The sequence below is a fragment of the Elephas maximus genome, chromosome 15, assembly GCF_024166365.1.
Source record: "Elephas maximus indicus isolate mEleMax1 chromosome 15, mEleMax1 primary haplotype, whole genome shotgun sequence".
In the NCBI taxonomy this organism is placed as follows: Eukaryota; Metazoa; Chordata; class Mammalia; order Proboscidea; family Elephantidae; genus Elephas; species Elephas maximus.
In genome coordinates this window covers 13,151,147-13,167,180 of record NC_064833.1, presented here as the reverse complement: position 1 = coordinate 13,167,180, position 16,034 = coordinate 13,151,147, and the positions used below count along the sequence as shown (strand labels likewise).

Sequence of the window (16,034 nt, the reverse complement as noted above, 5' to 3'; positions counted from 1 at the left end):
TTTCACTTGGAAGTCTGACTGACTCTCAGAAAAATACCTTCCTTAAAAAAAAAAAAAAAAAAAAAAACCCAAGCGGCCAGTCTAAGTGGTGTTATGCTGAATGTGCACCTCTAAGTGGAGTACAGCGTGACGGTGGTGTGGCAAAATGCGGAGATGCCCAGACAACGCTACTCCCCATCTCTGAGTCTGCCCCTTTGTCTTAGGCATCTAGTGCTGCTATAACAGAAATACCACAAGTGGATGTCTTTAACAAAGAGACATTTATTTTAGTAGGCTAGAAGTCCAAATTCAGGGCGTCAGCTCCAGGGAAAGGCTTTCTCTTTCTGTCAGCCTTCTCATCAACCTTCCCCCACGAGTAGGAGCTTCTCCGCATGGGGACCCCGGGTCCAAATGACTCACTCAGCTCCTGGTATTTGTTTCTTGGTGGTATGAGGTCCCCCTTCTCTGCTCACTTCCCTTTCCTTTTTATCAAGAGATAAAAAGGCCACACCCCAGGGAAATTCCCCTCACACTGGATCAGGGATGTGACCTGGAGGAGGCTGTTACAATCCCACCCTAATCCTCTTTAACATAAAATTACAATCACAAAATGGAGCAAAGCCACACAATACTGGGAATCATGGCCTGGCCAAATTGATATACACATTTTTGGGTGGACATAATTCAATCCATGACACCTGTAGGGTCAGCACCTCTAGTGTCCCAAATTTTCAGGGATTCTTTCTGTCCTCCACTTCTGAAACCACAATTAATCGCAAAGCCTTTGTCATGGTTGGAGGGGAGGGAAGAGGGTTAAAAAAATGTGGAGAGTTGTTGGGGGGCTACTTATTCGTAAGCCAGGGACCAAAATGCATTATCGTCATCACACAAGTGAAAAGTAATACTTACTTATAATGTACACTTCCAATGTATGTTTTACATAGAAATCATTATCGTTGTTTTAGCCAAATAAAGAGCAAAACTGGCTGATGGTTACTTAAAAAAAAAAAAAAATGATGCTAGAACGTGGAACAGAACTCAAATTAACCAGTTTCTCTCGGTTTTGATGAAACTACCCTGGTGTTAGCTGGGCCAAATGGACAAATTCTAGGAAGTGCATGATGGGATTTTCTTTCAATGGGACTTCATACTTAGGTCTATGAGGTCTATGACTAAAAAGGTTTTTTTTTTTTTTTTTTAAACCCACCCCATAACCGAGGGCTGGGGAGGAGATTATTAAATTGTTCTCATTACATGATTTCATTATACCTTGTTCAGGCTGTAATTGTGAAAAATCCTTATGAAACAGCTTACCAGATTTTTCAGCAGTGTGGACAGTTCCTTCGTAAGAGTGGAAAACTTGACAAAAGCAGTGCCAAGATCTGGGTTGTCGCGACTTAAAAAATTACTTCCAAACTTATCAAGAATTTGTGCGTAGTTTTCTTCATTTTGTACATGGTCTAAAAAAAAAAAAGGAAGAAAGAATGAATCTGAGCTATTATTTGCCACAATGGAGAGTCAGGTGGAACACTGATGACGAGAAACTCTTCCAAAGGAGAGCAAAGCGAAGCTGCATCAATTATTTACCGAACAAGCCCAGAAGGTAGTCAGCAATGTACTGAATGTTCTAACTCAGTCTATGAGAAGAGGTCTTTCCTTTCTATTTCATGGCATTTACCTCAGTCCAATTAATCCTCACAACTCCCCACAGGTCGAGGTGTCAAATTATCATCACATTTTCAAGCAACTAGGAAACGATGATTATCAGGGAACAAGGAGAAAATTCTTGTTAGAAAATCAACTTGGGAATGCCAAGAAAATCTATGTGTTCTAACATGTTTCTTTGTCACTAGCCTTAATTTTCTCTTTGTCTAAACACCAGGTCTGAGGATTAGCATCTGTCAGACACCTTTTCACACACCATCTCTTGCTGGAAAACGTGCAGGCCTGGCTCAGACGGATCTACGCTGGAAGTCTGCTTTCACCACCTGGGACCTGCTACCTTACTAGTCTGCTACTTAGCTGACACACGAGAGATCCACTATTTGTGAATAAATTTCTCCTACCTGAGCTCCGGTTTTCTGATATATAAAATGAGGCTAATATCTACACCTTACAGGAAGACCCTCAACGAGATGGACTGACACAGTGGCTCCAACAATGGGCTCAAACACAGCAACGATTGTGAGGATGTCACAGGGCTGGGCCGTGTTTCATTCTGTTGTACATACATACAGTCACTATGAGTTGGAACCGACTCGACGGCACCTAATAACAACAAAACACAGGACTGAAAACCCCATGGAGCAGTTCTGCTCTGCTCGCATAGGGTCACCACGGGCCGGAATTGACTCTAGAGCAACTAACGACAACGTGTCTAGTTCCTAGCACCGGGCCTGGGACATAGTGAGCGCTCAGTGAGACACTTGTGTGTGTAGTGAATTCTCCCCCAACTTTGAGCTGCTTGTTAGTTTTCCTTCCTTTCAAATATATTTAATTAGCATTGACCATGTGCCAGGCATATAAAATACAATGAATTATAATTCCAATAACATGTCATAAATTACAGTGCTGGCATAAAGGGGAAAGTGATACTTTTTTTATACTACCCCATACGTACTTTGTAACACCAATAACCCTTTTTAAAAATTTAGTTCCATTTGTTTTTAAAATTATAAATGTAATTCACATGCTATTACAGGTATAGGAAGATAAAAATTATAATTTCCTTTCTTCTTCTCCAATCCCACCTCCTTGAAATAAGTTAATAATGTGAAGTGTATCGAAGAAAGCTTTCTCTCTGCTAAAACACACAGACGCACACGCTCAAATAAATACAGGGGTCTTCACCCCTTTCCTCAGTTTTTGAAAACTGAAATGGGATCATATTATACATAAGATTCCCAATAAAGGTCATGAAATTCAATACAAATAAATCTAATTAATTATCTTAACTGATTACATTTCATACAAGGCTCCTCCACAATTCTGTAACTATTCCCCAGCTGAGAGACTTTCAGGTTGTTTGCAGCTTTTTTGCAGAAAAACAGCGCTGCCATAACTATTATCACACACAAGCTCCGACATTCAGCTACTTTAAGTCTGGAAATATACGCTTGCAAATGCAGGGCTGCTGGGGGAGAAAGCGAACAACATTTCAAATTCTGTGTTGCCACATTCCTCTCAAAAAAGGCTGTAGTAATTCCCGTGCCCAGCAGCAACGTGAACAGCGAATAGCATAGCGTTAGCTGCCCTGGAGTCAGCCTTAACTCTTGGTAACCCCTTGCACAATGGGATGGGACTGTTACGATCCAGACAGGTTTTCAATGACAGATTTTTCAGAAGTAGATCATGTCAGGCCTTTCTTCCTAGTCCGTCTTAGCCTAGAAACCTCCGCTGAACACGCAAGCCTCCACTGACAGGTAGGGGCCTGAGGTGCACTGGCTGGGAATTGAACCCAGGCCTAGTTCCCTATAGTGTCAGCAGCATAAGGTGTTATTGTTCTTTTCTAACTGTCACAGAGATTTGTGAAATCCCTGACTGTAGTAAGTCTGAGTATTGTAAAATATTTTTTCTTTTATTGTCCATTAATATTTCCTTTTCTGCCTGTTTACATCCTCTGCTTAGTTTTCCATTTCTTGTCTTTTCCCTGTCAATCTGTAACAGGCCTGCCTTGTACCTGGGATAGTAATGTTCTGTAATATGTGTGGCAAATATCCTCCCTCACTTGTCTTTTAACTTCAACTAAATCATACAACTTAAAATTATATGTAGTCAAATACATCCATCTTCACCTAAACGGCTTTTGGTGCCTTGCTTACGTTCCTAACCCTTCTAATTTTTGGTTTTCGTGTTTCAATTCAATGTAATGTTTCTGTTTATACAGAATGACGAAGGGCTCTAATTTTATTTCAAGCATGTTCCTACACCTTCTAATACTTGGTTTACATAGTTTTATTCACTTTTTAACATTTAAATCTTTAATCTGTCTACAATGGATTTATTTACATGGCAGGAGCAAAGACTCTATTTTCTTTCCTCTGTATGAAAATATGTTGTTTACTTACATGGCCTATAATAGGTACCCATTTAATATTTGATAAATGAACACATGGACAAAACCTGGACGGAGCAGGTTAGGTTTAACGAGAGAAGCTAACTCATCAGGTGTGGTGGTTTTTAATGTCCATAAATACTCTGACGCAGAAACTTAATGCTCAGTTGTTTAAAAAGGAGAACTGAGGCAAGAACATTACAGGCAACAGGTAACAGCATACTAAAGAAAACACCATAAAGCACCCGGGGTAGAGGCCAGCATTTGCTTGAGTGGGCACCAAGGAAACTCTGGCTCCCAATTAGGGAATCTGTTCTCACTCCAGAGAGGAATTACCTCAGGGCACTGCCTCCTGGGGTGGGCAGGGATCAAGCAGGAGAAGGGAGAGGTTTGTCCACGGCCATGGAGAACCTGGCACCAACCTGTGCAGGAGACCACCCCAGCTGGGAGAGAAAAGGGCAGGGGTGCAGCAGCACAGTAAATGGCTGTCCACAGCATCCTCCACAGCCAGGGGGCACGGGGCCACCCACTGAGCTGGTCAGAAAAGCTTCCCAGTCAGGAGAAGAGCCACGGGGAGAGGAGGCCCAGTGGTAGAGGAGTGTAGCGGAGACCAGTGAGAGGGGAAAAACATAGGGAAATAAACACGTTCTGTTCATCTAGAGATAGTATAAGGAGAGCAAAATGACTACCACACCACAAACAGAAGGTAAATATTTGCAAAACATGCTGTGAGGTGCCATCAAGTCACTTCCGACTCACAACAGCCCTACGTACAACAGAATAAAACACTGCCCGGTCCTGCGCCATCCTCATGATGGTTGTTATGCTTGAGCCCATTGTTGCAGCCACTGTGTCAATCCATCTCACTGGCGGTCTTTGTCTTTTTTGTTAACCCTCTGCTTTACCAAGCATGATATCCTTCTCCAGGGACTAATTCCTCCTGATAACATGTCCAAAGTACATGAGACCTAGTCTTGCCATCCTTGGTTCTAAAGAGCATTCTGGTTGTACTTCTTCCAAGACAGATTTGTTCATTCTTCTGGCAGTCCATGGTATATATATTCAATATTCTTTGCCAACACCACAATTTAAAGGCGTCGATTCATCCAGCTTTAGTATGCATATGACGTGATTGAAAACACCATGGCTCTGATCAGACGCACCTTACTCTTCAAGGTGAGATCTTTGCTTTTTAACACTTTAAAGAGATCTTTTACAGCGGATCTGCCCAACACAATGTGTCGTCTGATTTCTTGACTGCTGCTTCCATGGCTGTTGATTGTGGATCCAAATAAAATGAAATCCTTGACAACTTCAATCTTTTCTCTATTTATCATGTTGCTGCTTACTGGTCCAGTTGTGAGGATTTTTGATGTATGGTGGTGGTGGTGGTGGTGGTGGTGGTGGTGGGCGGGGACTCGTTGCTGTTGAGTCAATTCTGACTCACAGCGACCCAAAAGGACAGAGTAGAACTGCCCCAAAGTGTTTCCAAGGAGCACCTGGTGGATTCAAACTGCTGACCTTTTGATTGGCAGCCATAGTTCTTAACCACTACGTCACCAGTGTTTCCGAGGTGTAATCCATAATGAATGCTATGGTCTTTGATCTTGATCAGTAAGTGCTTCAAGTCCTCTTAATTTTCAGCAAGCAAGGATGTGTCATCTGCATAACGCTGGTTGTTAATAAGTCTTCCTTCAATCCTGATGCCCCGTTCTTCTTCATATAGTCCAGCTTCTCGGATTATTTGCTCAGCATACAGATTGAATAAGGAAAACATAGGGCTCATGAAAAAATATAATCCTGAATACATTAAGAATTCTTACAAAATACTAAGAAAAAGAGAAAAAGTCAATAGAAAAGTAGGCAAAATATCTAATAGGGCTTTAAGGAGAATAACATTCAAACAGTAATTAACATAGGAAAACATGCTCAATGTCATCAGTTGTAGTGGTTTTTAAATGTCCACAAATTCTTTGATGCTCTTCTCTTGAAGAGTTGGAGCCTAACTCCTCTCCCCTTGAGTGTGGGCTGTGGAGAGCCACATGCTAAGTGAGCCTTCCTGGAAGTGATCCTCCACCCCAGCCAAGCCTGGGATGACTGCAGCCACAGCCAGCATATTGACTACAAACTTGTAAGAGACCCTGAGCCAGAACAACACAGTTAAGCTGCTCCCAGATTTCCGACCCTCAGAAACTCTGAGACTATAAATGTTTGCTGTATTAAGTCACTAAATACAGCAATAGATAGCTAACACATTGAGAATCATGGAAATTAAAACCATAAAGAGATATCATCACGTATTCATTCTCTTAGCTATCTAGTGGTGCTATAACAGATACGCCACAAGTGGATGGCTTTAACAAACAGAAATTTACTTTCTCACGGTTTAGGAGCCTACAACAAGCCCAAATTCAGAGTGCCGGCTATAAGGGAAGGCTTTCTCTCTCTGGCGGCTCTGGAGGAAGACGCTTGTCTCTTCTAGCTTCTGCTCCTGGGCAATCTTCATGTGGTTTGGCATCTCTCTTCCCCATCTCTGCTTCTGTCCCTTGCTTAATTTCTTTTATATCTTAAAAAACATTGACTCAAAACACACCCTACACTAATCCTGCCTCGTTAACATAAGACAAACCCATTCTCAAATGGGGTTATAACCACAGGCATAGAGGTTAGGATTTACGACACATATTTTGAGGGACACAATTCAATCCATAACACCCATTATATTGGCAAAAATTCAAAACTCTAAGAATATCACGTTGGTGAGGATGTGGTGTGTTAATTCTCATCTACTGCAAGTGAGAGTGTAAACTGGTACCACTCTAGAAAATAATTTGGCATTTTCTGGTTGAAAATGAACATGCTCTATGGGCTCAAAGTTTCACTCTGAGGTAGATATCCTAGAGATACTCTTGCTCATATGTACAGGATGCATGTAAAAAAAAGTTCACAGTGACACTTCTGTAATAGTGGAAGGGAACGAGGGGAATGTCCAACACTAGAAGGGACCAACAGTGGTGTATTCATGCAATGAACTACTTCATCACAGGGAAGATTAATTTATAGGTATACTTCAACAACGTGAATGATTCTCAGAAACACCACACTGAGGGGGGAAAAGCCACAGAAGAACACTGCAGTGCGATTCCATTTGTATTATGTATTGCTTGGGGACTACAACCATAACAAAACTATATTAAAAAAAAAAAACCAAATAGATGGAAAACACAAAACTCAGAAAGTCCTTGACTCTAAGAGGGAGGGAAGCAGAATGCGACTGGAGGGGGAACACAGGGGCTTTGAAAGGTGATGGAGAGGCTTTCTTAAACTAGATGGTGAGTATACATGTCTTCATCACACCATTTTTAAATATTCTTTTTTTTTTTTTTTAATATTCTTTTATTACATCTGTTCAGTATTTGGATGGCAAGACTTCGTCTCACATACTTTGGACATGGTACCAGAGGGGACCAGTCCCTGGAAAAGCACGTCATGCTTTGTAAAGTAGAGGGTCGGCAAAAAAGCAGAAGACCCTCAATGAGAGGAACTGACATGGGGCTGCAACAATGGGCTTAAGCATAACAATGATCATGAGGATGGTGCAGGACAGGGCAGTGTTTTGTTCTGTTGTACACAGGGCTGCTATGACTTGGAACCGACTTGATGGCACCTAACACAACACAACATTCAATGTTTAATTTTAAAAAAACCTGAGGAGGAGAAGGGACCATCAGAGGCTATAAAGTTAGAATGTCCTAACAAGGATCAAGTCTGGGGGAAAGGATCCCTACTTGGCTCATTCACCTGGTATGCATCTATGAAGCATCCTCTTGTGCCTAGTCTAGGGATACAGAGGGACTAAGTGGGGCCTTGGTCTCTCCAGAGCTCGCCAGCTTCAGTCTACAACTAGGCAGGTTAAGGTTTTAAAAGCATGGCCCTCCTTTTGTGGAGTCCCTGGGTGGCACAAACAGTTAAGCATTCAGCTATTAACCAAAAAGGCTGGCAGTTCGAATCCACTCAGGTGCCTCAGAAGAAAGACTTGGCAATCTCCTTCTAAAAGATCAGTCACTGAAAACCCTATGGAATGCAGTTTTTTTCTGCAGCACATGGGGTTACCAGGAGTCAAAACTGATCTGATGGCAACCGGTTTTCCTGTCTTTTCATTCCTGTTCTTCATCAGATTGGGACACAGATCGTTTTTGCTACACCATCCATACAGCCAGCATCGTCCATCTGCAGCTCTGCAGGCTACTGGTCTTTATTTTACAGACACCATGTTATTGGGGAATGAGGGCTAGATTTAGAGTCCAAACTATTTTCTAGAGGCAACATTAGCTTGGACACAACATTTACTTGATTATGAGCAAGTTATTTTCACGTTCCCGAGCCTCAGTTTCCTCATCTGTTCCCAGCACCACTCATTGTACAGGTCTGTTGCAAAGATTAAGGGAGATAAAGTCCTCGGTGGCAGGGAGCCCTGTGCATAGTTTTTTTTTTTCTTTTTTAATTGCCTTTCTTCAAGACACTCTGGATGATTCATTCCTCTCTTTTTTGAAGGTCATTTTGAATTTGGGTTTGTTCTTTCACGGTTCCAGCACAGCCTCCCCGAGAATCTGCCCCAGCCCCTGGGGCATCATCGAGGAAACTCAGCATGCTCACTCCCATTTCCGCAGCCCTGACAAAGCCATTAACTAACAGAGGCCCAAGGAAAGATGCCTGCAGAGTTCCACAGGGCGATTGCTTGGCATTTAAACAGCCCTTGAACATCACTCCTTTAGAGCAGAGACAAAAATGTTCTCTCCTGGATCCATCCCTTTGGATTCCTATCTGCCAAGTGAACTACACATGACACTTTGGTTTGCTGATGGCTGTCCACATAATCTTAATGCTCTGAGATCAGGCCCCAAAGAAAAGCTCAAAAGGAGACCATCGATTCCTCTCCTATTTCAGCCTCCCACAGTGTGACTACCCACCACCACGGTAGCCAAGTGTCGTTGTTGACTCATGGCAGCCCCATATACCTCAAATGATAGGGTTTTCACTGGCTGATTTTGAAAGTAGATTGCCAAGCCTTTCTTCCTAGTCTATCTTAGAATGGAAGCTTCACTGAAACCTGTTCAGCATCATAGCAACACACAAGCCTCCAACGACAGAGGGGTGGTAGCTACACAGGAGGTACACTGGCTGGGATTGAACCGGGGTCTCCCACATGGAAGGCGAGAATTCTACCACTGAACCACCAGTGCCTCATTCTTACGAATAAGCATAATTAAAAAACAGGGTCCTGCATTTTACCATTAATTCAGATGCCTCCACTGTGATACCAGGAGTATTTAGGTTGTTAGGTATGTGGCCTTGGGTACATCCCTTACTCCTTCCAAGGGAAGATAAATTACATATAAAACACGTCTGTTACTGTTATGTGCCTTCGAGTTGATTCTGACTCATATCAAACCCACAGGACAGAGCGGAGCTGCCTCATAGGGTTTCCAAAGCTGTAATCTTTATGGAAGCAGATTGCTACATCTGTCTCACATGGAGTGGCTGGTGAGTTTGTACCACACACCTCTCAGCAGCTGAGCATTTAACCACTGCACCACCAGGCTCCTTTCATAAAAATACTTACCGACTAACTAAAACCTCACAGGGCTCTTGTGCTGGTAAGTGAGGCAGCCAGCAACAGACCTGGCCCAGGCAGACAGTCCCTATCTACTTTTGACCATCCAGCCATGTCAGTAAAACATTTTCAAGTAGAGGTTTCTAATAAATGCCTATTCATTTATTTAGTAAGTTATTTATATATTAATATTATATACATTATATGCATATATTATGTACTAATACACTGTTTATATTAATCAATCAATGGTTCTGAACTCTATTTCAGGGTTTTCAAAAACCCTTGAAATTGACTTGAAAATATTGGCTTGCAAGTTCTTTTTTTTGATTCAGGGAGGTCTGTGTTTATCTTCGATGATAAAGAGATTCCGGAGTGTTCAGAGTCACAGGGAAAACATTAACTGAGTTGGAAAGCAAAGCTTCTTGCCTTGAGCAGCACACAGTCTGGTGAGCTGGATGGAAGGGCAACGGCACATGTGCACCAGGAAGATCCAAAGGCAGCAAGTCTCTCCCGTGTCAGTCGATGGTGAAATTCAGTATTTGTCTGACACCGCGAATTCCTCTTAAGGTATATATAGTGTATTTTAGGCTACCAAAGAATTCTCATGTCATTTTATAATCACTAAAGCCAAACCAAACCTGTTGCCCTTGAATCGATTCCGACTCATAGCAACCCACAGGGTTTTCTGGAGCGGCTGGTGGATTTGAACTGGTGACCTTTTGGTTAGCAGCTGAGCTCTTAACCACTGTGCCACTGGGCTCCACTACTAGGTCATAAACAGGCAGGGTTGTTGTTGCTGTCAGCTACCTTCAAGTCGACTGACTCATGCAACCCCATATGTTGCAGGGTAGACCTGCTCAATAGGGTTTTGGAAGCAAATCACCAGGCTTGCCTTCGAGGTACCTCTGGGCAGGTTTGAACTGCCAACTTCTCAGTTAGTAGTTGAGCACTTAGCCACATGCACCACCCAGGGACTCCTCAACAGACAAGGTAGGGATCATCATCTGTTTCAAAGATAAGGAAACTGAGGTGTTGAGAACTGAAGGGACTAAACGGAGTCCCTGGGTGGTGCGAACGGTTAATACACTCAGCTGTTAACTGAAATGTTGGAGGTTAGAGTCCACCCAGAGGAACCTTGAAAAAAAGGCCTGGCAATCTACTTCTGAGAAATCAACCACTGAAAACCCTACGGAGCACATTTCTACTCTGACACACACGGGGCCGCTATGAGTTAGAATCGACTCAATGGTAACTGGTGGTGGTGTCGAGAAACACTCAGCTGCTCCCTCCCGAGCCGAGATCCCATTCCAGCTCTCCTGCCTGGGAGCCCACTGCTCTTTCCCCATCAGGCCTCCTCTGACTTCTCACTGCAGATGACACAGAACATTCACAAAAACAAGTCTCTCCCCTTCAGAATTCCTGGAAAAGGTATAAACCTGAATGTGGACGGTAAGAGAATGAGGACCTAAGAGTGCACAAACGGGCTGAGTGCCATGTAAGTGTGCACATTTGTGACTCAGAATATATACAACAAAAAGCTTTAAAAAAGAATGTGGCTGATTTACATTTGCTTCTTTTATCTCATCTGAATTTTCTACAGCAAACATGTTAATAATATATACTTCTATAATGAGAAAAGTTAGTGAAGAATACTGAATACACCATGGACTGCCAGAAGAACAAACAAATCTGTCTTTGAAGAAGTACATCCGGAATGCCCCTTATAAGCAAGGCTGGCGAGACTTCATCTCACGTACTTTGGACATGTTATCAGGAGGGACCAGTCCCTGGAGATAAGGATATCCTGCTTGAAAAAGTAGATGGTCACTGAACAAGAGGAAAGCCCTCAATGAGATGGACTGACGCAGTGGCTACGACAATGCCCTTAAACACAGCGACGACTGTGTGACTGGGGCAGGACTGGGCAGTGTTTTATTCTGTTGTACTCAGGGTCACTATGAGTTGGAACCGACTTCACGGCAGTTAACAACAACAACGAGAAAAAGAAAGGTCCCCAGGTCACGCAAATGCTTTGTGCTTGACCTCTAGCCGTAACGGTGGCAGTCTGAACCCACCCAGTGGCATTGTGGAAGAAAGGCCTCGAGATCTACTTTTGTAAAGATTACAGCCAAGAAAACTCTATGGAGCAGTTCTACTCTGTAACAGGAGACGGAATTGATTCACAGCAACTAATAACAATACCACAATGACAAAAAAAACAGGTCATTTAAAACAATCAGTCCCATGTGTTTCAGAGCATACCCGCTACCCTCCGACTCTCTATAAAGAAAAAAGTACGTTTGATCAGTTATCTGAGACATGAAAGACCTGAGAACATTCTGTCGTCTTAAGAATTCAAGTGACAAGCTGACAGTGTAAAGTCAACTTCCTCAATCTCATTCCCCGAGTGCTCTGTCTTATTGCATGACTATCAATGAAAAACACTTCAGAATCAATAGCAACTTGCTTTGATTTTCATACCCAGACAGGACATCAAAAAATCAATAAGCAGTAATGTTTCTGACTAGAAACGCAACTTGAGAGAACCCCCCAGCCCTAGTAAAAGACACTTTAAAATTCTTGCCCACATCCAAACTATAAATGGAATTCAATACATGCATGACTGCTTTCTAGTGGTTATCACTGGGCATGGTTGCCTTAAGATAGTTTCTTATGTGAACAGCTGTGATGAATTTGCTCTATGTGGTCAGGTGAGACCATGAGAAGGAGGCAGGATTTTCACAGAATTGGGAGAACACCACACACAGAAATAAAGCCGATGGCCCTGGCATTTCTCCACAGAGTCTTTCTACATTTTAATTGCTACGTCTTTTTTATACAGGAAAAAACAGCCCTAGTTTGATGAGACAGAAACCATCCAACAGTGTGGTTAAGATGCAATTTGGAGTAATGGGCAGCAAAAACCCGCTGCCGTCGAGCCGATTCTGACTCACAGCAACCCTAAAGGACAGAGTAGAACTGTCCCATAGGGTTTCCAAGGAGTACCTGGTGGATTTGAACTGCAAATCTTCTGGTTAGCAGCTGTAGCTCTTAATCACTACGCCACCAGGGTTTCCACTGGCAGCAAGGTATACCAAAAAGTAGGCTAGCAATGTCATGGTCAAGGAAGGTCTGCTCAGTGCAGAAAGGTGGTCTTTAAGCATACCTGTAGTCATTAACCTGATTATGGGAACAGTGTAATAAAGGACTAATTGAGAAGGACTGAACACCACAGTAATAGCATACATCTGTGCCCCTTACTTATGAAAATTTAGAAAATTTGAAAGAGTAGGAAAGAGCAAGAACAATTTAAGTATCACTGGGGCCCTCCATCCCACTCAATGAGTGTGTGGCCCAGGGTGGACAGGATGGATGGTACCATCTACTCTCCCCACACCTGCCCACAGTGGGAGCATCTTCCTGGGCAATGGTGACTGGCTGAAAGATTTCCTCTGTGTGTGTGTTTTAAATACCACGGTCCTTAAATGAATGCCAACACTTTGTAAAAACACCAAATGATTTATATTTTAAGTGTAATTCATGGGCCATCCAAGGATTTTCAAGGGTTATTTTGACCTCACGTAATACTTTCCGTATATACAGGCTTTAAAACCTAACCTCCAATAAAACGCAACTCCAGGGTAAATGTTACTTTACAGAGAACTCTAAGACCCAGGGGGCAGCAATCGCTGATTATCTTGTTCATCCTATTACCACCCTCTCCTAATAGTTAATCATTCTGAATAAATAGAATAGAAAAAATAAAATGCAGGTTTTCTGGACACTGCAGAAGAAATGAGCTATAAACCTGAAGACAGGGCAGTAGAATTTCTACAACTTGAAGCACAGGGTATAAAGGCTAACAGAGTCCCAACGACCTGTGGGTTGGCATCTAGAAGCCTAACACAAATGTGACTGGCGCCCCAGAAAAAGGAAAGAGATTACAGAAAGAAATAAAAAACTTGAAGAAATATTGGCTGAAATTTCTTGCAGTTTTGATTAAAGGTTTTCAATTAATTATAATGACCAATTTCCTTCGCCCCTAAGTTAGGGAGAATGTTGCCTTTCATACAGGACTGTGAGAAGATGAAGTGCCATCATAAATGTACCTAAGGCCCCAATGGCTCTACCCAGCACATAGTATGTGCTTAACAAACGACAGCAACTATTAATCATTATTTCTACCAAAATGGAACCATCAAGGCAGAGAAACACATTTTTATACTCACCTTTAACAGAGTATTTCCGCTGTTCATGTTGGTTGAGGTTTTAAAAAACTCCCAAACTACTGGTTGCAGAATGAGTGCTCTTCATTTTTTTTTTAAATGTAAAATGAGATAATTTCTCATGACCTATGCTGCTGTAAGACGCAAGCGTACCTAAGAAATAAACTTATTCTAAATAAAATTGGAAGCACTCATTCCATGATACACAAAGGAAGGAAACATACACATACACACACACAAACAGCTTCTGATTTCAAAAAGAATATCTGATCCAATGACTTGAATCCCAAAATGGGAACATCTTAAAAAGCCTAGAGTTCTCAGATTATTCTGGAAAGAGACTCCAATTTTCTAAAGGCAATCTTTAAACTCCCTCCAGTTTTATGCCTCCATAATTTGATGTGTAATGCTCTCCTGGATGAAAATAACTTGCTTTGGAAAAAGCTCTCTTCCTTGATCATTTGTTTACAACTCTTAACCAGTAATGAGGGACCCACAAGAATGCAAAATGCCCTGAAGCCCCAAAGGAGTTTGTTTCAACTTTGCTCAAATCACCACCACCACCAAAAGGTATTTATAATACTTTTATCTAAAGCTTCCTACTTCTAAAACCTTATAATTATGTTTAACTAACAAGCTTACATTAATTAAAAAAAATTTTTTTAATTGGGTTATTATCCACAAACTTGGAAATCAACTAAAATGATGAAATTTCCTAAACACAGACCAGCTGCTCTTTGCATACCTTCTGACATTTTGTCCTTATCTTTTTATTAAAATCTTAATCTATTTTATCTCTTATCTATGTTAAGAAAAATTTTCTCCTACTGAAAACCAAAGGATTAAAATTAGCATTAGGCAACACCATGCTAAAAAAAAAAAAAAAAAGAGACCAAAATTAATTACCAACTCCACTTAACAATTCACTTCACACAATGCCATCAAATTGAAGAAAATGTTTAAGTAAAAAGTAGCTACAGTGACCTGAAGTTGCTTGGATACAAAAACATTCACTTCCTATCCACTGATGAATTTAGTACTTTACCTTCAAAATCTTGGATTTCACCATGTACCATGCGCTATTTCTTAAAATAGATAAATTAGCAAAATGGGTTTTCTTGGCTTGTACTCTTATCAGAAGCAGATCACCAGGCCTATTCTTCCACAGTGGCCCAGATGGGTTTGAATCACCAACCTTACACCACCTAGGGAACCTTAAACAAAGAAAAAACAAACCCGTTGCCATCAAGTCGATACTGACTCACAGTGACCTTACAGAGCAGAGGAGAACTGCTCCATAGGGTTTCAAAGGAACGGCTAGTGGATTTGAACTGCTGATCTTTCTGGTTAGCAGCCGAGCTCTTAACCACTGTGCCACGAGGGCTCCATGTAACACTATTATATCTGTTCAAAAAGATTAACATTTTCAACTCAACTAACTCTTCAGTAGAACAACAAATTCAGTACATCGGTGAATGAATATGAACCACGGACTCTTCCATTGTATAAAAGTAGAGTATGTACAGCACAGAGAAGCAGTCAGCTCTTCTTTCTTAATAGCCACACACTGGCCTACCATGGGATGCGCATACCCATGCCTGCAAGGCAAGGAAGTGCTATGAATGCCAGCTCTCCTCCTACTGTTCTGCCCTGGTTGTCTCACAAGGATTGAGAGCAAGATCTCAGCTAGGACTGCAGTCATCTGACGGTTTGACTGGGGTTGGTAGATTTGCTTCCAAGCTGCTCACTCACAAGGCTAGCAAGTTAGTGATGATGGTTTTTGGTAGAAGGCCTCTTGCCACAGGGTTGCTTGAGTGTCCTCCTGACGTGGTAGCTGGTTTCCTTCAAAGCAAATGACCAGAAAGAGAGAAAGAGACCCAGGTGGAGCTATCTCTTTGATGACTTGGCTTGGCAATCACACAGCAACACTTTAGCTATGTTCTGGTCATTAGCAGCAAGTCCCTAAGTTTGGCTTACAGTTAAGTCAGAGGAAACTAGATGCCATCTTTTGAAAAAAAAAAAGTCAAAGAATTGCAGACATATTTTAAAACTTCCACAGTACTCAATGAAGTACTAGTTATTTTAAACATGTTATCAGCGAGTGAGTGAGAAAGAAATGACCACTAAAGCAAACTTTCTAAATGACAATATATTTCAC

At 41.9% G+C, this 16,034-nt stretch overlaps 1 protein-coding gene across 2 annotated transcripts in view; it reads right to left on the bottom strand.

The window, feature by feature from the left end:
* ASAP1 (ArfGAP with SH3 domain, ankyrin repeat and PH domain 1) overlaps window positions 1-16,034 on the bottom strand; it is a 362,131-nt gene that overhangs the window by 128,725 nt on the left and 217,372 nt on the right. For both annotated transcript variants that reach the window (XM_049853747.1, XM_049853748.1), the window contains exon 5: window positions 1,294-1,439. In XM_049853747.1, the coding sequence (XP_049709704.1) occupies window positions 1,294-1,439 (146 nt within the window). The remainder of the gene's footprint in view (window positions 1-1,293; window positions 1,440-16,034) is intronic.